Raw genomic sequence first — 25,786 nt, 5'->3', positions numbered from 1 at the left:
CTCAACTACAGGGTCAAGTAATCCCCTAGGGAAAACAGACTGAAGTTCAATGCTTACACATAAAAAATTCAGGGGATTTGGGCTTTGAAGAGTATGAGGTTTTTGTTGTCTTGACTAGTGTTTCTAGATTTTTAGTAAGACTTTTCCATTCTCTACTTTCTCTTTATGTTTGATATACAATCTAATGCTTGTGAGTATTTTCAAAGCTTTGGTAGTTTTAAATTTCTTGTAAATCTGATAATCAAACTTCATTTACATTGATTTCTTAGAAAAAAAAATTCTATCCAGGTTCAAGCACAACAGTAAAAATGAGCTAGTAACAGTCTTTTTTGCCATAATATTGGACTTTGCATATTATTTTAAAATTATATAGCTTCCAAAAAGAATGGCACCCTTATTCCCTCCTTTGCCCCCAAAAAGAAGTTAGCTAAACATCTAGATTTTCATAAATTGCAAAAAATGAGGCACAGAAGCTAATTATGCTTAAAAAAAAGAATATGTAAATAATTTATCTGGCTTATATCAACATTTTCATATTCTGGATCTGACAGTTTTGTGTAAGCAGTAAAGTTAGTGTTGTCTCCTCCTGATTAATGTAGATAAAAAATTTTTTTTAAATGTCATTTATTAAGTGGACTAAAAATGAGAGGTAGGGTGGGAAGGAAAAGCAGGAGTTGAGGACACAAGTGTTAGGCTGATTCTCAGTTTCCTTTTTGATAATTTTTAAAAAACACGGAATTCCTTCTCTACTTTGTGTTGCCTGAGAACCACTATGGTTTTGTAAAGTCTATAACAGTAATTACATTTAATCACCACGAGTACATTTGTTTTAAGCCTATAAATACTATGTTAGTAACCATAAGCTATCTCCATTGGCTTATTTGTAAAAAGAAATATATTTATATTCTTACAAAGTTAACACTGAGGGCTGAGGAAAGGGAAAGAGAAGCAGTGTTTAATCACAGTTTCTCTGGACTCAGTAACCAGACTGGGGTCTTGCTCAAGCCACCTGGTCAAGCAGTGTCTGAGGAAGAGTCATAGGAGGCAGAGATGATGAAATTGCTGCTGCTGGAGAGCCACCTTCCACTTCTTATCACTTAGAAAACTCACTCTTGGAGCCCAGAGCTGCCAGGTAAGAAGTCAGACTATCCTGACCATATGGACAGGTCCTAAGACTAAATGGGAATCTGGGCAGTACAGATCATAGCATCAACTACAGGGTTACAGTGGTGAATAAAAGCAGTAAAGTTCTGGGACTTCCCTGGTGGCACAGCAGTTAAGACTCCAAGCTCCCAATGCAAGGGGCCTGGGTTCGATTCATGGTCAGAAAACTAGATCCCACATGCATGCCGCAACTAAGAGTTCACATGCCACAACTAAGGAGCCAGTGACCTGCAACTAAAGGAGCCTGCAAGCCGCAACTAAGGAGCCCACCTGTCACAACTAAGGAGCCCACATGCCGCAACCAAGGAGTCCACCTGCAACAACTAAGACCAGGCGCAACCAAAATAAATAAATAAATAAATAAATCAATAATCAGTAAGGTTACTCTGAGACTGAACCAGGAAGAAAGAGAAAATATAAACAGACCAATCACAAGCACTGAAATTGAAACTGTGATTTAAAATCTTCCAACAAACAAAAGCCCAGGACCAGATGGATTCACAGGCGAATTCTATCAAACATTTAGAGAAGAGCTAACACCTATCCTTCTCAAACTCTTCCAAAATATAGCAGAGGCAGGAACACTCCCAAACTCATTACACGAGGCCACCATCACCCTGATACCAAAACCAGACAAAGATGTCACAAAGAAAGAAAACTAAAGGCCAATATCACTAATGAACAGAGATGCAAAAATCCTCAACAAAATACTAGCAAACAGAATCCAACAGCACATTAAAAGGATCATATACCATGATCAAGTGGGGTTTATCCCAGGAATGCAAGGATTCTTCAATATATGCAAATCAATCAATGCAATACACCATATTAACAAATCGAAGGATAAAAACCATATGATCATCTCAACAGATGCAGAAAAAGCTTTCGACAAAATTCAACACCCATTTATGATAAAAACCCTGCAGAAAGTAGGCAGAGGGAACTTACCTCAACACAATAAAGGCCATATATGACAAACCCACAGCCAACATCGTTCTCAATGGTGTAAAACTGAAACCATTTCCACTAAGATCAGGAACAAGACAAGGTGCCCACTCTCACCACTATTTTTCAACATAGTTTTGGAAGTTTCAGCCACAGCAATCAGGGAAGAAAAAGAAATAAAAGGAATCCAAATCAGAAAAGAAAAAGGAAAGCTGTCACTGTTTGCAGATGACATGATAATATACATAGAGAATCCTAAAGACTCTACCAGAAAACTACTAGAGCTAATCAATGAATGTGATAAAGTTGCAGGATACAAAATTAATGCACAGAAATCTCTTGCATTCCTATACACTAATGATGAAAAATCTGAGAAAGAAATTAAGGAAACACTCCCATTTACCATTGCAACAAAAAGAATAAAATACCTAGGAATAAACCTACCTAAGGAGACAAAAGACCTGTATGCAGAAAACTATAAGACGTGGCTGAAAGAAATTAAAGATGATACAAACAGATGGAGAGATATACCATGTTCTTGGATTGGAAGAATCAACATTGTGAAAATGACTATACCACCCAAAGCAATCTACAGATTCAATGCAATCCCTATCAAACTACCAATGGCATTTTTCACTGAACTAGAACAAAAAATTTCACAATTTTTTATGGAAACACAAAAGACCCCGAACAGCCAAACCAATCCTGAGAAAGAAAAACGGAGCTAGAGGAATGAGGCTCCCAGACTTCAGACTATACTACAAAGCTACACTAATCAAGACAGTATGGTACTGGCACAAAACCAGAAATACAGATCAATGGAACAGGACAGAAAGCCCAGAGATAAACCCATGCACATATAGTCACCTTATCTTTGATAAAGGAGGCAAGAATATACAATGGAGAAAAGACAGCCTCTTCAGTAAGTGGTGCTGGGAAATCTGGACAGCTACATGTAAAAGAATGAAATTAGAACACTCCCTAACACCATACACAAAAATAAACTCAAAATGGATTAAAGACCTAAATGTAAGGCCAGACACTATCAAACTCTTAGAGGAAAACATAGGCAGAACACTCTATGACACATATCACAGCAAGATCCTTTTTGACCCACCTCCTAGAGAAATGGAAATAAAAACAAAAATAAACAAATGGGACCTAATGAAACTTCAAAGCTTTTGCACAGCAAAGGAAACCATAAACAAGATGAGAAGACAACCCTCAGAATGGGAGAAAATAGGCAAATGAAGCAACTGACAAAGTATTAATCTCCAAAATATACAAGCAGCTCATGCAGCTCAATATCAAAAAAAACAAACAAGCCAATCCAATAATGGGCAGAAGACCTAAATAGCCATTTCTCTAAAGAAGATAGATTGCCAACAAACACATGAAAGGATGCTCAACATCACTAATCATTAGAGAAATGAAATCAAAACTCCAGTGAGGTATCACCTCACACCAGTCAGAATGGCCATCATCAAAAAATCTACAAACAATAAATGCTGGAGAGGGTGTGGAGAAAAGAGAACCCTCTTGCACTGTTGGTGGGAATGTAAATGGATACAGCCATTATGGAGAACAGTATGGAGGTTCCTTAAAAAACTAAAAATAGAACTATCATATGACCCAGCAATCCCACTACTGGGCATATACCCTGAGAAAACCATAATTCAAAAAGAGTCATGTACCACAATGTTCATTGCAGCACTATTTACAATAGCCAGGACATGGAAGCAACCTAAGTGTCCATCGACAGATGAATGGATAAAGAAGATGTGGCACATATATACAATGGAATATTATTCAGCCATAAAAGGAAATGAAATTGAGTTATTTGTAGTGAGGTGGATGGACCTAGCGTCTGTCATGCAGAATGAAGTAAGTCAGAAAGAGAAAAACAAATACCGTATGCTAACACATATATATGGAATCTAAGAAAAGAAAAATGGTTCTGAAGAACGTAGGGGCAGGACAGGAATAAAGACGCAGATGTAGAGAATGGGCTTGAGGACATGGGAAGGGAGAAGGGTAAGCTGGGATGAAGTGAGAGAGTGGCATTGACATATATACACTACTAAATGTAAAACAGATAGCTAGTGGGAAGCAGCTGCATCACACAGGGAGATCAGCTCGGGGCTTTGTGACCACCTAGAGGGGTGGGATAGGGAGGGTGGGAGGGAGACACAAGAAGGAGGGGGATATGGGGATATATGTATATGTATAGCTGATTCATTTTTTTATACAGCAGAGACTAACACACCAGTGTAAAGCAATTATACTCCAATAAAAATGTTAAAAAAGAAATCAGTAAGGTTCTTGTGCTCATGCAGCTTTGAGTTCGTAATACCACTGCCAAGGAGTAACAGAGAAATGCTAATGTGTTCACCAAACCATGTTTCTTTTTCCATCTAGGCACATAGCAAGACTGCATTCCCCAGTATCCTTTGCAGTTAGGTGGGCCATGTGAATGAGTTCTGGCTAATGGCATATGTGTGGATAATCCACTTCAAAACCTAGCCCCCCTCCAAATCTACCTGTATAACCCTCCATGCTGCCTTTTCTTTTCCTGCAGACTGGATTTAGAAGTTTGGGGGTGGAAAAGGGAGTGGGAAAAGATCTGGCAGACAGAGGAGTCACTCATAAAAAGAGCCTGAGTCCCTGAATGCCTATGTCGGGCAGAGATGACCCACATCCCAAACCCACACTGGAATGAGACATGTGCAAAAAATAAAACCTTCACTGTGTTAAGTTGCTGAGACTTCCGGAGATGTTTGTTATAGCAGTTGGCCTATCCTGACTAATACATATATAATGGTAAAAAATTATTTCCCAATATTTTCATGTATGTTTCCACTTAAGTAACTATTTTGTTACATTAGATTCATTCCTAAATTTCTCTAACAGATTTATATTTTAGAATATTTTCTCCAGAGATATCCATCAGTAGAAAATAACTAACCAATGAGGTTTTAATTTTACTAAAACTAACACGGAGGAGTCAACCCAAAATAATATATTAAAAGATTTTTGTTTTTACATTCTGATACTTTTCATATGCTATTGTGAACTGCTATAACATTCTTTATTAAAAATATTTAGCACAGGTTTCCCTGGTGGCACAGTGGTTAAGAAGCCGCCTGCCAATGCAAGGGACATGGGTTCGAGCCCTGGTCCAGGAATATCCCACGTGCCATGGAGCAACTAAGCCCGTGTGCCACAACTACTGAGTCTGCGCTCTAGAGCCCGCGAGCAACTACTAAGCTCATGCGCCACAACTACTGAAGCCCACGCGCCTAGAGCCCATGCTCCGCAACAAGAGAAGCCACCACAATGAGAAGCCTGCACACCGCAACGAAGAGTAGCCCCTGATTGCCCCAACTAGAGAAAACCCGTGTGCAGTAACAAAGACCCAACGCAGCCAAAAATAAAATAAATTAAAAAAAAATTTATCACAAAATCAAGGAATGTCATCATGCTTTTAATGCACACTGACAATTTTTCAAATTTGGAAGGCAGGAAGAATTTTTACAATTGAATAATTATTAGTGAACATTTATTTTTATATGAAGGTAATACACTATCGTTATTTTAAATCTGAAAGCAATCGTTGCAAGGGTTTGCTATGAAACATTTACATTTGTTTAGATTTGGCAGTTATGTCAGAAGAAAATACTTTTATTTGTGGCTTTTAAGAATAAAGCTATACATCTTTTAATTTCAAAAACTAAGTATTCTCTCAATAGTGTAAATAACCAAACTTTTACCAGGCACCTCCTTAACTTCTACAAAGTTTGTAATCTATGAAAAAAACCCAACAAAGATATAAAAAAGAAACACTAACATAAAAAGTTGTAAAATTAACCAATAAAAAAGGAACATATATGGTATTTTCCCATATAGTGGGAAAAAGTAACATATTTGGACAGAGTGAAGCATGAAGTAGAGAAATTAGCATCTCAGTTCAAAGTAGGAAAAACTTTTGAAAAGTCACCTTAGTAGATTTGTGAAAGGAGATTTAAAAAGATGGAACTGAGATTTCTTGGTGATTCAAGAACTATGTTTTCTTTCATAGCAGCCTGGTGGAACCAAGGTGGGTAAGGTTGGGATAATATAGTGTCCATTGCTTTCAAAACAGGAGCTGCTCAACAGATGGAGCTGGGACACATGGATATCCACAAGCAAAAGAATGAAGTTAGACCCCTAACACCTCATGCCATACACAAAAATTAACTTAAATGGATCAAAGACCCAAATGTAAGAGTTTTATAAAACTACAGAATTCTTAGGAGAAAACATAGGTATAAAACTTCACGATCTTGGTTTAGGCAATGATTTCTTAGATATGACACCAAAAGGACAAGCAACCAAAAGAAAAAAAATAGATAAACTGAACTTCATCAAAATTAAAAACTTTTGTGCCTCAAAGGACACCATCAATGTAGTGAAAAGACAACCCACAGAAAGGGAGAAATGATTTGCAAATCATATATCTGATAAAAAACCTGTATCTAGGGACCTCCCTGGTGGTCCAGTGGTTAAGACTCTGCACTCCTAAGGCAGGGGGCCTGGGTTCGATCCCTGGTCAGGGAACTAGATCCCATATGCTGCCACTAAGAGCCTGCATGCCGCAACTAAAAGATCCCACATGCCGCAACTAAAGATCCTGAACGGGGCAACGAAAATCCCGCGTGCCACAACTAAGATCCGGTGCAGCCAAATAAATAAATAGATAAATATTTTTTTAAAACCCCTGTATCTAGACTATGTAAAGAACGTTTACAATTCAACAATAAAAAGACAAATAGCCCAATTTTTCTAATGGGCAAAAGATGTGAATAATTTCTCCAAAGAAGAGATATATATAGGAGGTATGCATCGAAGCACCAAGTAAAAATGGGATGTACTAGAACTGCTGGTCAGGGGACTTTGTTACCCTTTTCACTAAAGGGTTAGATTTTCAGCAGCCGAAGGCAGCCATTCCAAAGTGAATGTGATAGAACATAAAGAGGTGAACTGAGATGATTCACTTTGCAGTTTGAACAGTAGTGTTTCACAGGAAGGGAAAAAAGATCAACCTTGTATTTTTCTGACCACATAAAGGCTTCTTCTCTTTGTAATAAAGTAGAAAAGCTCTCTTCCAAAAAGAATATACAACTGGCTAATAAGCACATGAAGAAAAGATGCTCAACATCATTAGCCATCAAGCAAATGCAAATCAAAACCACAATGAGATATACGTCATACCTACTAGGATGGCTACAATAAAAAATACAGACAATAACAAGTGTTCGTTAGGATGCGGAGAAAATGGAATCCTCATACAATGCTGGTAGGAATGTACAGTTGATCTTTGAACAAGACAGGGGTAATGGGCACTGACACTTCATGCAGTCAAAAATTCACATATAATTTACAGTTGGCCCTCCATATCTGTGGTTCTGGATCTGTGGATTCAACCACCCACAGACTGTGTAGTACTGTAGTATTTACTATTGAAAAAAATCCACATATAAGTGGACCTGCACAGTTCAAACTCATGTGGTTCAAGGGTCAACTATAATATCTTTTGGTTGTTTGCTAATTTTCTTTCCTAACACCCACCCGCTTTCCTCTTTCCTTCCTTCGTCCTATTCTCCTTACAATAGTAAATGTATATTGAAAACCTACTATTTGACAGTAAGGGTTCTGCTCTTGGGTAGCTTATAGTCACATTTGTTGTCTTTCTTCCTTTTCTCTTCTAATCACATACTGTTGTGCCTTCATGTGCCCACTACCACATTTTATTACCATCTATACACTCCTTTATTTGTGATGATTGTTTATATATTTAAATATATATTTATAATTACATATATGGATGATACTTTTATTAACATTATTGAGGTAAAAATGACATATTAAGCTGCATATATTTAAAATGTACAAATTAACAAGTTCCGACACACATATAAATTTGTGCAACCAGAACTACAACCAAGATAATAAATATATCCATTACCTCTAAAAGTTTCCTTGTACCCTCCTGCTCCACTGGCCACTTCCAAAAAAACCACTGATGTGCTGTCACTAAAGCAGGTAGTCCTCGCTTTGCACAGTGGTACTGTACTGTAAAAATGACTGTGCAAACTGAAGCTGTGAAAAGCAACCTTAATAATCAATGGGGAAAACTGTGATTGTTCAGTGACCTTTAAAATTTTTGTCAAAGCCTTTTACTCTCTTACTGTTGGCTATAACTATATAGGGAAATAAAAAATAGTAAAACCAATATGTATTTAATACACTACAATTTGAAACACTGAGAATTTAAACTCTTTTATCTCTTTGTAAAAACTTATCAAGAGTACAGTGCTTGACTCCTTCTTTTAATTACAAAATTTATGACACAGAGCAAGCACCTTTTCTATGTCTTGGCAAGTTGTCATACTCCTTTATGAACTTGGATCAGTTTCCAACATTTGTCTTTTGTGCTTTGACTGTTGAAAAATTTTCTGAGAGTTCCATTAATGTGCAGTTTTTTTCTGGCATCATTTTCTCTGGGGCATCTTCATTCTTTTCATCACAATCACTTTCTTTATGTCCATAAGTTTGCCTTCATTAAGTTCCTCTAGCTGCATATCTAGTTCCTCTCAAACTGCAACAGTGTATCCACGTTCCCATGGTCAACTATTTATTCTATAACTACATGTAGTTTGATTCAGATTTCTCTTCCAGTATCATCACTTTTTATTTCTTTAAATGTTTGGAAGAATGTTCCAGTGAAAGCATCTGGGCCTGGAGGTATTTTTAGGGAGAGTTTTTAATTACAAATTCAATTTCATTAATAGTTATGGGGCTCTTCAAATGATTATTTCACACTGGGTAAGTTGTGGTAATTTGTTCAGGTAACCATCAGGAAGGCAGGAAAAAGAAAAGAGAGAAATAAAAAACAGAGAACACACACATACACACATAATAAAATAAAATGGCAGACTTAAGCCCTAACATATCAATAATTACATTAAGTGTAAATGGTCTAAACCCATTAAAAGTCAGAGGTTGGCAGAATGGATTAAAAAACATGATCCAAATATATGCTATCTACCAAAAACACACTTAAAATATAAGCATATAAGTAGGTCAAAACTAAAATAATGGAGAAAGATATACAATGCAAACATTTCTCAAAAGAAAGCAAGAGTGACAACATTAATATCAGATTAAGTAGCCTTCATAGCAAAGAAAATTACCAGAGACGGGGAGGAATATTACGTAATGAAGAAAGGATCAATCCACCAACAAAACATAGCAATAGTAAATGTATGTGCACCAAACAACAGGGCTGCAAAATATTTGAAACAAAAACTGATTGAACTGAAAGGAGAAAAACACAATTCCCCGATTATAGCTGGAGACTTCAACCTCTGTCAGTAAGTGACAGGACAGAAAATCACCCAGATATAGAAGAACTCAACACCATCAACTAACAGGATTGAACTGACATTTACAGAGTATTCCACTCAGCAGCAGCAGCACAGGCATTGTTTTCAAGCACCCACGGAACATGTACCATGATAGACTGTATCCTGGGTCATAAAATAAACCTCAACAAATTGAAACAAATTGGAATTATACAGAGTGTTCTCTAATACAATGGAATCAAAACTAGAAATCAGTAATAGAGAGATAAGAAAATATCCAAATAAAGTAAAAACCACACTTTTAAATAAAAGAAGTCCCAAGGGAAAAAAAGAAGAAGGTGAAAGAAGTCTCAAAGGAAAAAATACACTAAAGTGAACGAAATAAAAATACAACACACCAAAATTTGTGGGACATAGCTAAAGCAGTGATGAGAGGGAAATTTTTAACACTAAATGCTCATATTGTAAAGAAGAAACATCTCAAATCAATAAGCTAAGCTCCCAATTCAAGAAACTAGAAGAAGAAGAGCAAAATAAATCCAAAGCAACTAAAATAATTGAAGTAATAGATAAGAGCAGAAATAAATTAAAAACAGAAAAGATAATGAAACAAAAAGATGGCTTTGTGAAATGGTCAGTAAAAATGACCAACCTATAGCAAGTAAAAAAGGAGATAAAAATTGCCAATATCAGGTATGAAAGAGGGGATACTGTTGTTTCATTTGCTTTAAGTGTACTCATAATTGCTCACTGAAGCATTTTTATGATGGCTGCTTTTAAATCTTTGTTAGACAATTCTAATATCTCTGTCACCTTGGTACTGGCATCTACTGATTATCTTTGTTCAAGTTGAGATCTTCCTAGTTTTTGATATGAGTGATTTTTTTCACTGGAGACTGGACATTTTGGGGATTATGCTATGAGACTCTGGATCTTCTTTAAACCTTTTGTTTTGACTGGCTTCCTCTGACACTGCTCTGGATGGAGATCAGGTTGCTGGGGATATCACCTCATCACTGCCAGGTGATTGTATATGTCTTGGTTCACCATTTGGCCTGTGTTGACATCTGGGGCAGGGACTCTGTTACTACTGGGTGAGGCTGAGAGTTCTGGCTTCCCATTAGGCCTCCACTGATACCTCCTTTGCTGGGATTGATAAGAGCACCTTACTACTGCTCCCTATGTGGCCTCCACTGATACCATGGGGTGGGGGAAGCAGGTGTCTTCATTACCTCTAAGGAGTGGTGAAAGTCTCCTCTGATAGTACGATAGATGGGAGGGAGAGGGATGCATCATTACTGCTGGTTTAAGGTGGAAGTCTAGGCTCCCCAGTTACTGCAACAGTATATAAAAATACTGACAGTAAGGACATGAAAATGCCTGACTCCTATGTTCATTCATGATGCTGTTGTGATTTCTAGGAGGATGCTGGCAATGATGATGAACTAGTGAGGGTCAGTAAGTGTATTGGGCAAGACTGTGAAGTTTTCCTTAACAGAACACAGACAGTCTCTCTGTGGGTGGGACAGCCTGGGCTTGGGTTTTTAGAAGTGATTTGACAAGCATTTCTGGAATATGACTAAGACCTAAGAACCTGATGCTAGGGGCCGAGAATTCAAGAATGTGGTCTCTAACCTTTAAGAACCTAATATGTACTAGAAATAGATAGCTATACAATGAGATGTACCATTTCTCATAGTAACCAGCAGGTCCCACCAGTCCCTTTATCTGATTCTATTCCTTCCCTTTCCTTCCTTCCCTCACTCACTCAAACTTATACCAAGCATTTTATTTCATGCTGGCCTTTGTGCAAAGCACTGGGAACACAAAGACCAGTAAGAAAAAATGGCTTCCAAAACCAGTCATTACTCTTGAGGAGCTAAACTTACTACTTCCTCTGTCAGAAAAGTCCTCTCCTACTTAAACTTTCTTCTCAAGTCTTTGCAAATGAAGGCTGTGTGCTTACGGTCAACCCAATTATTCCAGTTTTCCCCTTTCATTTGGGTTTATGCATTTTACAAACTCTGTATGTTTTGGCCCTCTGTTTACAGATGCTATCACTATGAAGCCCCTATTAAAATGAAGCAACTTGTCATGGCGTTATATATTAATAGGGTTATTATGGGGTTATGTAATTAATGCTCTGCTTCTCTTCAAAAGCTAATTAATAAATGTTACTGATTATTGCATCAGACTGGGAAATCTTGGTCTCCAAAACCTTATCATAATTTCAGACTGGACTTCAAACAGTTTTATCCTGTGAATAGGTACATATATTATCCCTAAATAAATGAGCTTGACTTCAACTACTGACCTATCCTAGCCTGGTATAATCTGCCATTGGTCCGAGTGAATTGCTGAACATGGTATGTGACTTTGCATTATAAATGTTTAATTAGCCACTCAAAGTCTCTCCTCAAGCAGCACACAGATAACCATAAGAGCATTCATCCCCTAAATCAAAGATACAAGCATGAAAATACCTGAGGGAAGGCTGTGGAACAGTGTCTGGACTGGCTGGTACCTGGACTCCCTTTTCCCATTCTTCCTTCCATGTATCCGCAAAGAGGTAATAGCTGTCAGGATTAATATGGTGAGAGTCTGGAAGTTTCATCGCACTGATAAGGTCCTTCCGGAATACCTGGGAAGACATTGAATACACCTTGAGAAGATCATCACTATGGAACTAACACCATTTAATGTTCTCCTTTTAAAAAGACCATCCCCACCCACTCTGCACTTCAACAAGAGAGACGTCTCTTAACTTTGTAAATGGCCAGATCAACTTCTATTTGTAAAGAGTCTGAAGTATTGACAGGGAAGCCAGCTTGTTCTGGATTTAATAAAGAGTAAAGGGGTACTTCCTGAATTATTTTCCTGGGCTCCTTGAATTTAAATCAACAATACAGGTTACTCTTAAAGAGTCTGCGTAAAACAAACAATCCTTAACTCTCTCAAATTAAGCAACAAGTATCCTATGATAACTTATAATCCAGAGGAATGGATAAAGAAGATGTGGTACGTATATACAATGGAATACTACTCAGCCATAAAAAGGAATGAAAGTGGGTCATTTGTAGAGATGTGGATGGACCTAGAGAGTGTCATACAGAGTGAAGTAAGTCAGAAAGAGAAAAGCAAATATCGTATAATAACGTACATATGTGGAATCTAGAAAAATGGTATAGATGATCTTATTGCGAGACTGGGATTGACACATATACATTATTGGTACTATGTATAAAATGGACAACTGATGGGAAAATGCTGTATAACACAGGGAACTCACCTAGTGCCCTGTGGTAACCTAAATGGGAGGTAAGTCCAAAAGGGAAGGGATAACTGTATGTGTATGGCTGATTCATTTTGTTGTGCAGTGGAGGCTAATACAACATTGTAAAGCAACCATACTCCAATAAAAATTAATTTTAAAATAAATAAATAACTTATAATCGTTTATTTAGCTATCACCTTATTTTAAAATTATTTACTTAGACATAATTTTAGCCTTACAGAGAAGTTACAAAAATAGTACAGAGCTCCCATATACCCTTCACATAGTTCCCTCTAATGTTAACATCTCACATAACCAGAGTACAATTACCTAAACCAGGAAATTAACATTACTATAATACTATAATTAATCTACAAAACTTATTCAAATTTTACTAATTTTCCCCTAATGTCCTTCTGTTCCAGAATTCAATCCAGGATCCCACATTGCAGCAGCTGTCATGTCTCCTTAGTATCCTCCAATTTGTGATAGTTTCTCAGTCTTTCCAGACCTCGACACTTCTGAAGAGTACTGGTCATATATTTTATAGAATGTCCCTACAATCTGGGTTTGTCTGATGTTTTCTCACTGAGCTTATTCATTTTTGAGCAAAAATGCCATAGAAAGGTTGCTGTGACCCTCTTATCCCATTATATCAGGAATGTATGATGTCAATGTCTTATTAGTGCTGATGTTAAACTTTATCAGTTGGTTAAGGCAGTGTGTCTCGCTGGTTTTCTCAGCTGTTAGGTTACTATATTTTCCTTTGAAATTAATAAATATCTTAGAGGAGATACTCTGAGATCATAAAAACATCCTGTTTCTCCTCAAACTGTCATGGACTAATTTTAGCATCCACGAATAGATACCTTGCCTGTAACAGTTATTACTGTGGTATTCTAATGGTGATTTTCTATTTCCCTCAGTTCTACATTTACTAATTGGAGTTCCTCTGTAAAAAAGACCTGCCCCTTCTCCCTTATTTATTTATTGTTTGTTCGTTCGTTCATTCATTCAATTATTTATTTATATCATTATAGACTCATGGATCTATTTTATTCTTTGGGCTATAAGTCAGTATTATTGTTATTTATCTTGATGCTCAAATTGTTCCACCTTTGGTCACTGGGAGCTCTTTCAGGTTGGTTTGCACCTGTGCTCTTTTGACACATCCCACCCTTTTTTGAGTATTTCCTTAACTTCCTGCATTACAACATGCCCCAGGAGTGTTAATATCCTCCACCTGATTATAAAAGCTTTTGATTTTATATGTTGACTTCACATTCTGCCACCTTACTGAATTCTTTTTTTTTTTTATTTATATAAGAATGGTTCCAGCATGTATCTTTTTTTTTTAAGTGTCAATTTCTTTATTTATTTATATTTATTTTTGGCTGTGTTGGGTCTTCGTTTCTGTGCGAGGGCTTTCTCCAGTTACGGCAAGCGGGGGCCACTCTTCATCGCTGTGCGTGGGCCTCTCACTATCACGGCCTCTCTTGTTGCGGAGCACAGGCTCCAGACGCGCAGGCTCAGCAGTTGTGGCTCACGGGCCCAGCCGCTCTGCGGCATGTGGGACCCTCCCAGACCAGGGCTCGAACCCGCGTCCCCTGCATTGGCAGGCAGATTCTCAACCGCTGTGCCACCAGGGAAGCCCCCTGAATTCTTTTATGGCTTGAGTTAGTTTTTTTTTTTTTTAATATTTATTTATTTATTTGGTTGCACCAGGTCTTATTTATTTATTTATTTTTATATTTATTTTTGGCTGTGTTGGGTCTTCGTTTCTGTGCGAGGGCTTTCTCCAGTTGCGGCAAGCGGGGGCCACTCTTCATCGCGGTGCGCGGGCCTCTTCACTATCGCGGCCTCTCCTGTTGCGGCGCACAGGCTCCAGACGCGCAGGCTCAGTAGCTGTGGCTCACGGGCCCAGTTGCTCCGCGGCATGTGGGATCTTCCCAGACCAGGGCTCGAACCCGTGTCCCCTGCATTAGCAGGCAGATTCTCAACCACTGCGCCACCAGGGAAGCCCCCAATGGCTTGAGTTAGTTTTATCATTGACTTTCCTAAGGTTTTCTAAATATACTATCGCATCATCTGCAAACAGAATTTTGCATCATCTTTACCTAGTCTTATGTCTCCAATTGGTTTCTCTTGTTTAATTGCATTGACTAATACCTCTACTGATATTTGGAATAGTAATGGGGATAGTGGGCATATCTGTCTTCTTACTGAAATTAGTGGAAATGCCTCTAGTGTTTCCCCATGAAATAAGATACTAGGTTGAAGACTATGCCATATTTATGTTATAATGCTAAGAAAGTATCTTACAGTTCCTATTTTCTTGAATGTTTTATAATGCCTAAGTATTGAATTTTATTAAAGACTTCTTTAGCATGTATGGAAATAATTATATAGTTCTCTCCTTAGATATATTAATATGCTATATGATAATATTAGATTTCTTAATACTGAAACTTGCATTTCTGGAATGAATATCTATTTGGTCATGATATATTATTTTCTTAATATGGTATTATATTCGTTTTCTAATATTTTATTTAATATTTTTGTATCATTCTCATGAGTGATATTTATCTGCAGTTTTCTTTCTTTCCTTTTTTTTTGGTATTGTCTTTGTCTTTTAGATTTAGGTATCAGCGTTATGCATGATTCATAGAGGGAATTAGGACATTTTCCTTGCGTTACAATGCTCTAGAATAATCTGAGAATTATTGGGACTATCTGGTCCCTATGAAACCATCTGGACTTGGTGCTTTTTTGTGGGGTAGTTCCTTATTAATTTTCTCTACCTTTTTGGAAATTGATCTCTTTAAGCTTTCTACCTCCAATGGGGTCAATTTTGGTAATCTGTATTTCCATGGTAAGTTATCTATCTTATCCAGGTTTTCAACTTTATTTGTACAGAGGCTTGCAAAGTATACGCAGTTACAGCAACCTAAGTGTCCATCGAGAGATGAATGGATAAAGATGTGGCACATATATACAATGGAATATTACTCAGCCATAAAAAGAAACAAAATGGAGTTATTTGTAGTGAGCTGGATGGACCTAGAGTCTGTCATACAGAGTGAAGTAAGTCAGAAAGAGAAAAACAAATATCGTATGCTAACACATATATATGGACTCTAAAAAAAAATGGTTCTGAAGAACCGAGGGGCAGGACGGGAATACAGGAATAAAGACGCAGATGTAGAGAATGGGCTTGAGGACATGGGGAGGGGGAAGGGTAAGCTGGGACGAAGTGAGAGAGTGGCATGGACTAATATATACTATCAAATGTGAAATAGATAGCTAGTGGGAAGCAGCCACATAGCACAGGGAGATCAGCTCGGTGCTTTGTGACCACCTAGAGGGGTGGGATAGGGAGGGTGGGAGGGAGGCGCAAGAGGGAGGAGATATGGGGATATACGTATATATATATAGCTGATTTACTTTGTTATAAAGCAGAAACTAACACACCATTGTAAAGCAATTACACACCAATAAAGATGTTAAAAAAAAAGCATAATGGAAAAGAATATGAAAAAGAATATATATATGTATAACTAAAGTCACTTTGCTGTACAGCAGAAATTAACATTGTAAATCAACTATATCTCAATAAAATTAAAAAAAAATGCTTTTCCAGGAAGAAAAACAAAAACAGAAACAAAGTATAGACAGTTCCACTTTGCACAGCAGTGTGCACAGGGGTGAGGAGGACACGAATGATATGTTTACTGCAGCAGCCAAGAGGCTCCCAGTGCGAGCCTTAACCTTACCCCTGGCAAAGGATCCCTAGCTATGTGGAAAGTTCAAAGGCCAGAGGTAGGGGATGATGATATGGGTACAGCTAAAACTTGGACTTACAGAGACAAAGAGATTCCCTATAGTCCATTTTCTGCACCTTAAGCACAGTTAGGTACTGACAATATGGGAATGAATACCCATCTAAAGTTTGATGTACTGTTATCCTCTGACTGAACGGGCTCCTGCGTGATTGAGAGACACAGAAATGTACTCACAAGCCCAGGAACATGACTTAAATTGCTGTGGCAACTTAGGCTTTGTGATTCTGCCTTTTCAAGAACAGGAAAGAAGAATGTCATGAGTTCTTCAGCTAACTTGGCACTGATTTCACTGATGAAGGCCCAGTTAATGTCTAAACAATGAGGGAATAAACTTTCATATAAAAGCATACATACACTGATATATACCTCACCTACTAATTGCTGATTCTGAAAAAAAAAAATCAAACAACCACTTGCAGGTTTAAGGTAAATGTGTCTACATCTCTGGATTATCAAAGGAAGAGATGCCATCAAGCAAACATTTTAGCCTTTAATGCTAATCAAGGTTCTCTGAAGAGAAACACTGTCCAAGTTATGTGTAACATGAAAGTTGAAGCACAGCGCATGGTACAAGAAAGCAATTAATTCTCAGTTGGTGTAGTTCTGTTTAAACTGACATTTCACAGAGTACAGGACTGAACTATCACATAATCGAATGATGTCATTTAAATGCATAAGGACTCATTCCAGTTGCTATTTTGCCAGGACAACTCTGCAAATGCCTGTTGGTTTCATTTAGGGAAGATTTAGAATTAATAATATGACCTGAGCAGGAAACCAACGTTAAACATGCTGGTGTCGAGGTGGCAACAAAATGACCTTCCTACCAAGAATCCTAGCCAATTAAAGTTAATTGGGTACTGTGCAGGGAGAAAGCTAAGTCTATAGGAAACAAAAAACTGGTGGTTTACTACATAATGCTTTGTATAAGGAGGTAAGAGAGGATCACAGACATACCCATTAACATGTTTTGCACAGGGCTCAGTGTTCTGGGTGGCTAGTTGGAGAAACTGAATCACCATTTTGCTGAACACTCTGATCCATTTCTATAAATTACCAGAGTGCCTTTAATGAGACAGTGGTTAACACGCGGTGGCAATTTACAATTGTGCTCAACTACTGCCTGTGGGAAATCCTACCTTAGCTCTGCAAAGAATACTAGAGCCAAGTATTTTTCAGCCTCCTAAAATATTTCATTATTTTCCATACAATACACTTCTCAAAATAAATCAACTGATTGCAAAATCATGCTTTGGGATTAACAATAATCACACAGCATAAGCCATGTCTTCATACTTGATATAACTGCTTATGAAAGTCTGTTTTGTAGAGTTTCCTAAGTAGTCTGGAAACATATTGCAGTGGGCTGAATGGTGGCCCCGCAGAAGATATGTCCACATCCAAATTTCTGGAACCTGTGAATGTTACCTTATATGAAATGGGATCTTTGCAGATATAAATAATTTAAGGATTCTGAGATGAAGGGATCATCGTGGAATATCCAGGTGGGGCTTAAATCCAATAACAAGTGTCTTTATAAGAGAAAGGCAGAGGGAGATTTGAGACAGAAGAGGAGAAGGAATTATGACCATGGAGGCAGAGCCTGGAGTGATTCATTAATCCACAAGTCAATAAATGCTGATAGCTATCAGAACCTGGAAGAGGCAAGGAATGGAATGCAGTCTGGCTGATTTTGGACTTCCGGCCTCTAGAACTGTGAGAAAATAAATTTCTGTTGTTTTAAGCCACCCAGTTTGTGGTAGGTTGTTATAGCAGCCCTAGGAAACTAATACACACATTTACCAAACAGAAGAGTAACTTGAAGACTCTAGACAAAGAAGCCAATGAAATCTGGCCCTTGTCCATTGCTTCAGAAATAGCAAACTTCCAGGGAACAGGCACTCTGTGAAGTCTGGGGAACCTCGGACTGCAGAAATACCAATCAACTCATACCTATTTTTCTTAAGCAAATGAAGGCTAAATCCAATGACTATTGTAATCTTCCCTTCCACCTTTAGAAAAAAATAGACTTACATGGTAAGCCTGATTTCAATTTTACAAGCTAGCCAGATTAAACAGCGTCAGATCCAAGGTTTCTAGAGAAGCATTTTTACTCAAGGCAGAGTGCAAGAGTCTGCCTTATCTTGCTGTAGAAGTCAAACATTTCAAGTATGAGGCAGAACATAAAATGCTGAAGAGGGGATAGGAATTTAAGTTCAGTACTCAGGAAGATATCTGCAAAGTGATATGAAATATATTTACCAGACTGGTCTCATGAATCTGCTTCTGGTAAGAAAAGTCATTTTTAAAGGTTTTTAAAATAAACACAGGCAAGCAAAATAGTTACAGTGTATCCTGGGTAGAGGTATGAGTTTTATATACATATAGTGGCACACACATACATGCATATTTGTATATATTTTCATAAACAATAAAAGGATAAACCAAGAACTAAAAAAAAAAAAACAGCGTGGAGGAAAGGGGAGAAAATAGGGAGAAGAGAGACAAAAGCTGAATCTTTCTGAATGTATTTTGTTTCATAGTTTGATATCTGAACCAGGCAAATGTTTTATATGGTAAAAAATGAAATTAAAAATCTTTAGGGGACTTCCCTGGTGGTGCAGTGGTTAAGAATCCGCCTGCCAAGGCAGGGGACATGGGTTCAAGCCCTGGTCCAGGAAGATCCCACATGCCGCGGAGCAACTAAGACCGTGCGCCACAACTACTGAGCCTGCGCTCTAGAGCCTGCAAGCCACAACTACTGAGCCCACACACCTAGAGCCTGTGCTCCACAACAAGAGAAGCCACTGCAATAAGAAGCCTGCACACCACAACGAAGAGTAGCCCCCGCTCACCACAACTACCCTGCTCGCCACAACTAGAGAAAGGCTGCGCACAGCAACAAAGACCCAACTCAGCCAAAAATAATAAATAAATAAATAAATTTATTTTTAAAAAATTCTTTAGGACTTCCCTGGTGGTGCAGTAGTTAAGAATTCACGTGCCAATGCAGGGGACATGGATTCAAGCCCTGGTCCTGGAAGATCCCACATGCCGAGGAGCAACTAAGCCCGTGCACCACAACTACTGAGCCTGTGCTCTAGAGCCCGCGAGCCACAACTACTGAGCCCATGTGCCACAACTACTGAAGCCCGCGTGCCTAGAGCCCATGCTCCGCAACAGGAGAAGCCACCACAATGAGAAGCCCGCACACCACAATGAAGAGTAGCCCCCGCTCTCAGCAACTAGAGAAAGCCCATGAAGCAACGGAGACCCAATGCAGCCAAAAATAAATAAATTTAAAAAAGAAAAGAAAAGAAAAAGGAAAAGCGTTAAAAAAAAAAATCTTTAAAGAGAGGAATATGGGTCCAGGGACAGACTGCCTGGATTGGTCTACTGGTTTCACCACTTACTAGTTTGGGAAGCTGTCTAAATTCTCCATGTTTGTTTACTTATTTGTAAAACAAGGATAAGAACACTTACCTCATAGGGGTAGTTGTAGGGATTAAATAGGTGAATTTATGTGAAGGTCTTAGCATGGTATTGGGCTCACTGTAACTGCTAAATAAACTCTAGTTGCAGTTATTTTATTATCATCATCATAGTCTCAGCTTTAGTTCTAAAAGCAGAAGGAAGTATATAGCTGAATTCTCCTCTTTAGTCCATAAAGTAATTGTTGATGGGTAAAAGGAGATGTGAGTTCAGGGCTCAACTAAAACGTGCATGGTTTGACTCCCAAAGACAGTGTTCCCAAGCAAGAGCTCCATCGAGAACTTTAACCAACATTCTATAGGTCATGAGGTAATGCAGAAACTTCACAAAATGAAACATGGCTATTTGTTGCTAAATTAAAGATTGTGAATGAGGGATCTGGATGTTGACACTGACCTAGGTAATGAAGTTGACAAGTTTTACAAGTTCTTAACTGTGTGCCTATTTTATATGCACTGGTAGTTTCCCCAAAAGTTCCTGAAACAAAAATGCTTTGTACTTACCAGATATCTGCTCATTTATGGTCAAAGAGGGGATTCACAGGCTAACATACAGCCCAGAAGCTATGCCAAGTCCAACAGTGCATGCACATCTTGGCCTCTCAGATGCTTGCAGAAACAAAGGAGGCCTCACTATGAATTCAATTAGAATATCAATGCTTAACCTGCCAGAGCCACAAAATGAAAATGCCCTTCATGGACAGCTCTGGCTTTTACTGTTCTCATTAACATCTCTCAGTGGGCAGTTTCTTATAAGCACAGCTAGTCTGAACATTTCTGTGACATTTTTTAGAGGAAAAGCCAAAACATTTGCTTCCTGTATGACACAAAGGGGAACACTGTCTGGTCCATGTATAATGAAGCAGAGAGATTGATCAGTTTTGATTCATAGTCACTAAATCTGAAACTATACATAACTGACGACAAACAGATGTCACCCCCAAAGCATTAAAAAACAGCTGCAAACACGGTAACTCTATTTAATCAAAAGGAATTAACTGTAAGTGATTTTCTTAGAATTATACAATCTTAAGGCAAGAAAAGATTTTTCAGGTTATCTAAAAGAATCAACCACTTAAAGCAGAGAAAACCTAGCAAAGAATACAAGCTTGTTCTTGTATCAACAAAAGTAGCCAGTGTTGTCAAGATACTGTGTCCCACGCTGGTTTTTCCAAGGAAGCAAAACTTATTCAATTTCTAAGTTTAAAACTTTAAAAATCATGGAAATACTTTTCAGATAGTTTAAAATAATTCTTAGGTTTCTTATAAAGAATAAATAGGACACTTCTGATGGCTAATGGGCTGACATCAACTGGAACATCGATTCCCGTAAAGCAATGTACTTTTGGGCTGCTTAGGTAGGTTTGATTATTCTCCTTACCCTGTATCAAACAGAGGCATATACATCCTGGTAATGGAGGAGGAGGAACAATTGAGTCTGACTTGGCGATGTGAGCAATTTTCATACAAGAGATGACAACTGAGGTTTGCTTTGAAAGTTTTTCTCCCATTCCTCAATGTCTCTTTTTGTGCATTAAGTGTGCATTTGCAAGCTTAGTACTTTTTATCTGCTGTGGGTCAGAAAACCAAATAATCAAGCTTGTTAGAAATACAGGTAAAGTGATATAAATAGGCTCTATTTGAGAGTATGCAGTGTTCTCCGCTGAGTTAAAATATATGAGCTTTCACTCTGTTGCTATGAAAGTCTTAGATATAATAAATGAGACTCTGGGCCTAGAGAAGATATGCAGTCAATCTTTTAAGATAGGTTGATATATATTATAGACCAGTCAGACTAATATTAGGTGAAAATATGCAGGCTTTTGAGAAAGAATAAAAGACTTTTTAATATATTCAAATTGGTCATCTAGTACTATGAGCTTTTTCTAGGGCAATTAGCTTTTTAAAAACATCTTTTAGAATAGGAGCCCTTTTGAGAATCAGATGAAGGCTACCAGCTCAGAAAAAAATACACATAAAAACATACCCTTAAAAGTCTGTATACAATTTTCAGAAGGTACCAAAGCCCCTGAACCATATGTGGAATTCACACACCCCTAGGAAATACTTCTCTAGAGGATAACTCAGGGAGGCACACACAGGAATCTCACCAAAGCACTAAACATCAAAGAAAATATTTGTCTATCAATGCAGCCAATTAAGCCCCAGTGAAAAAGATCATTTATATTGCATTTCAATGACTAAAAAATAAGGTTTCATCTTGGACCTGTAGAGAGTCAGAAAAAAGAAATTCTCATCTTTACAAGAAGAAAAAGGCAGGAGAGGCAGCAAATTAACGATTTTTTGTGAAGCCATTAGAGAAATGAGTCACAGGACTAATGGTCAAACTCAAAGAGAGACAAGCACGCCTGCAGGGAGACACAGGACAGGAGCATTTCCTTACTTGGGGCAGAAGCCACAGCAGGAACATTAAACTAGAAATTCTGATGAATCTCTGGGGGCTAAGTGGGGACTACTATGAGAATATGAAGTTTCTGGGGGCTGTGGTCATAGGGGGTTCCCACCTTCTTGTAAGCTTTTTCTCTAGAAACCCAGGAGGGCACTCACAGGGAAGATGGGGGAGAACCTGGAGAAAAAGCTCCCCCAGTGGTGCTGTCTGGGTCGCTGGTGCTCAGTGTCCTGGCTCCCTTATTAAACAAAAGGCTTCATCTACAGAGGAAGGATTTCAAGTGAGGGCACTGGACTAGTGCTGTGGGAAGGGAAGAGCACCCAGCCTCAGCTTCCCTGTGTTACTCAACGGAGAAAAAAGCCTTAATCTGCAGGAGAGAAAACCTCAAGGACATAGACTGAGAATACCAGAGGATACCTGCTGCAGGCATTCAGGAAAATAGTGGGCAGGGGCAAAAATGCTCTACCCCTGAAGGCCACCTCCCCAACCTCACCCCCAGACACAGGACCACTACACACTCCAAAGACTGATACATAATCAGAAGAGTAGAGAACACCACCTCTCCCTCATACCCTACCACCACACTAAAGCCTCCAGTGGTAACAGTGGCTTACAGCTAGGAGAGCTGCAGAAGACAGAATCTCTCTGAGGACAAGCACAAGGGGAAAAGTCAAGAGACGAGACAAAAACAAGGTTACCTGAGGAATTCCAAGTCTCTGGTACCCATAGCACTAACAAATTTCAAACACTCTTGTACACTGCTGGTGGGAGTGTAAACTGATGAAACCCCTTTGGAAGATAGTCTGGCATTACCTCAAATGGTTAAACAGAGTTACTATATGACTCAGCAATTCTACATCTAGGTGTTTTGGAAAACATATGTCCACCTAAAAACGTGTATATGAATGCTCACAGCAGCATTACTCATAATACTACAGAAATGGGACAACCCAAATGTCTATCAACTAATGAATGGATTTTAAAAATGTGATATATGCATACAATGGAGTATCATTTAGTCATAAAAAAGAAATGAAGTACTGATACATGCTACAGCATGGATGAACTTTGAAAATGTTATGTTAAATGAAAGAAGCCAGACACAAATAGCCATATATTGTATTATTCCATTTATATGGAATGTCCAGAACAGGCAAAATTGTAGAAACAGAAATTAGATTAGTGGTTGCCAGTGGCTGGGAGTAGGGGCCCGGGGAGTTAACTGCTAATGGATAGGGAGTTTCTTTCTGGGGTGATGAAAATGTTCTAAATTTAGACTGTGGTAATGGTTACCCACGCAACTCTGTGAATATACTAAAACCCACTGAATTATACACTTTAAGTAGATGAACTGTACGCTGTAAGAATTATATTTCAAAAAAGATGTTAAAAATGTCTTTTAAAAAAGAACAATTGTTGTGGCATCAATGGACATCACCTGAGAGGCTTTGACATCCACTCCCACCCAGCAATAACAAGGCATTCCTCCTCCTCAATGTGATATCAGCAGAGACTGGGTAGGGAGCCTGGACTATCACCACTGCCCATCAGTAATGCAGTACCCCTTACCACACCACTCCCCCTGCTATCAGTGGAGGTAACAAAGTGGGGATTTCCACCCCTGCCAAGCAGTAATGAGACACCCTTCTCCCTTCCCAGAGAGATAACAGAACTACCTTCCTAGAGAGATAACAGAACTAGGATGGGGAGCCTAGGAATTGTGTAACTGGTGGTAAAAAGTCAGTGTCCCTCTTCCCCACTGGTCTGGTTATTATGGAAGCCTGCTAAAACAGATTTAAATAAGACTTAGTGTCTGATAACATAATACCAAAAACCAAACCAAACCAAACCAAAACAAAAACCCAGCCCAGGATGCAATAGGAAATCGTTCATAATACTAAGAACCAGGAATAAGAGACCATCAATAGATACCAGCACTGAGATGACACAGATGTTGGAATTATCTGACAAGGATTTTAAAGCAGCCATCATAAAAATGCTTCAACGAGAAATTACAAACACTTTTGAAACAAAAAAAAAACGAAAGTTTCAGCAAAGAAATAAGAAGACACAAGGAATAACCAAATGGAAAATTTGAAATGGAATAATATAATAACTGAAATAAAAACATAGGATAGGCTCAATAGAATAATGGAATTAACAGAATAAAGGAACAGGGAAAAAGAGAAATTAATCTAACGAACAGAAAGAATATACATTTTAAAAAAAATGAAGAGTCTGAAGGACCTGTGGGAAATAACAAAAGATCTAGCATTCATGCAATTGAAGTCTCAAAAGAAGAAGAGAAAAAAAGGTGGAGCTGAAAAATAGCTGAAGAAATAATGGTTGAAAATGTCCCAAATTTGGCAAAAGATATAAACTTAGATTCAGGAAGCTGATCAAAGCCCAAACAGGATAAACCCAAAGAAATCCATGCCCAGGCATGGATTTCTAAAGTTTTCTTTGGAAAACTAAAGACAAAGAAAAATCTTGAAGGCAACTGGAAAAGAAATGACTGATTACCTACGGGAGAGCAACCATTTGAATGGGAGCAGATTTCTAATTAGAAACCATGGAGGCAAGAAGGAAGTAGAACATTTTTCAAGTGCCGAAAGAAAAGTTCTGTCAAACCAGAATTCTGTATCAAGTGAATATATCCTTCAGGTAAAACCAAGACATTCTCAAATGAAGGAAAACTAAGAGAACTTATCACCAGCAGACTTCCCCTAAAAGGACAGCTAAAGGGAGTTCTTCATATAGAAAGGAAATAAACAAAAGGAAAGTTGGAACATCAGGAATAAAGGAAGAACAAGAGAAAAAAAATACGGGTAAAGGGCTTCCCTGGTGGCGCAGTGGTTGAGAGTCTGCCTGCCGGTGCAGGGGACACGGGTTCGAGCCCTGGTCTGGGAAGATCCCACATGCTGCGGAGCAACTGGGCCCGTGAGCCACAACTACTGAGCCTGCGCGTCTGGAGCCTGTGCTCCGCAACAAGAGAGGCCGCGATAGTGAGAGGCCCGCGCACCGCGATGAAGAGTGGCCCCCGCTTGCCACAACTAGAGAAAGCCCTTGCACAGAAACGAAGACCCAACGCAGCCAATCAATCAATCAATCAATAAATAGAAATGTTGTAGAATTATTAAAAAAAAATACCGGTAAATATAATAGACTACCCTTTTCCTCTTGAGTTTTATAATAATATTTTACTGTTGAAGCAAATATTCTAACATTGTCTACTGTAGTTCTCAATGTATGTA

The 25,786-nt window shown here is 38.4% G+C and overlaps 1 protein-coding gene and 1 long non-coding RNA gene across 19 annotated transcripts in view; one reads left to right on the top strand and one right to left on the bottom strand.

The window, feature by feature from the left end:
• The window catches only part of JADE3 (jade family PHD finger 3), a 150,693-nt gene that overhangs the window by 42,291 nt on the left and 82,616 nt on the right, over nt 1–25,786 (bottom strand). For all 18 annotated transcript variants that reach the window (XM_082378120.1, XM_082378122.1, XM_082378115.1 and 15 more), the window contains one exon: nt 11,996–12,153. In XM_082378120.1, coding sequence (XP_082234246.1) covers nt 11,996–12,153 — 158 coding nt within the window. The remainder of the gene's footprint in view (nt 1–11,995; nt 12,154–25,786) is intronic.
• LOC309621204 lies at nt 16,303–25,629 on the top strand. Its single transcript, XR_014239818.1, has 2 exons — nt 16,303–23,749; nt 23,809–25,629. It is a non-coding gene; the product is annotated as an uncharacterized lncRNA (long non-coding RNA).

This window comes from Balaenoptera borealis (genome assembly GCF_965194805.1).
Source record: "Balaenoptera borealis genome assembly, chromosome: X".
Taxonomy (NCBI): Eukaryota; Metazoa; Chordata; class Mammalia; order Artiodactyla; family Balaenopteridae; genus Balaenoptera; species Balaenoptera borealis.
This window is presented reverse-complemented; position numbering and strand designations above follow the sequence as displayed.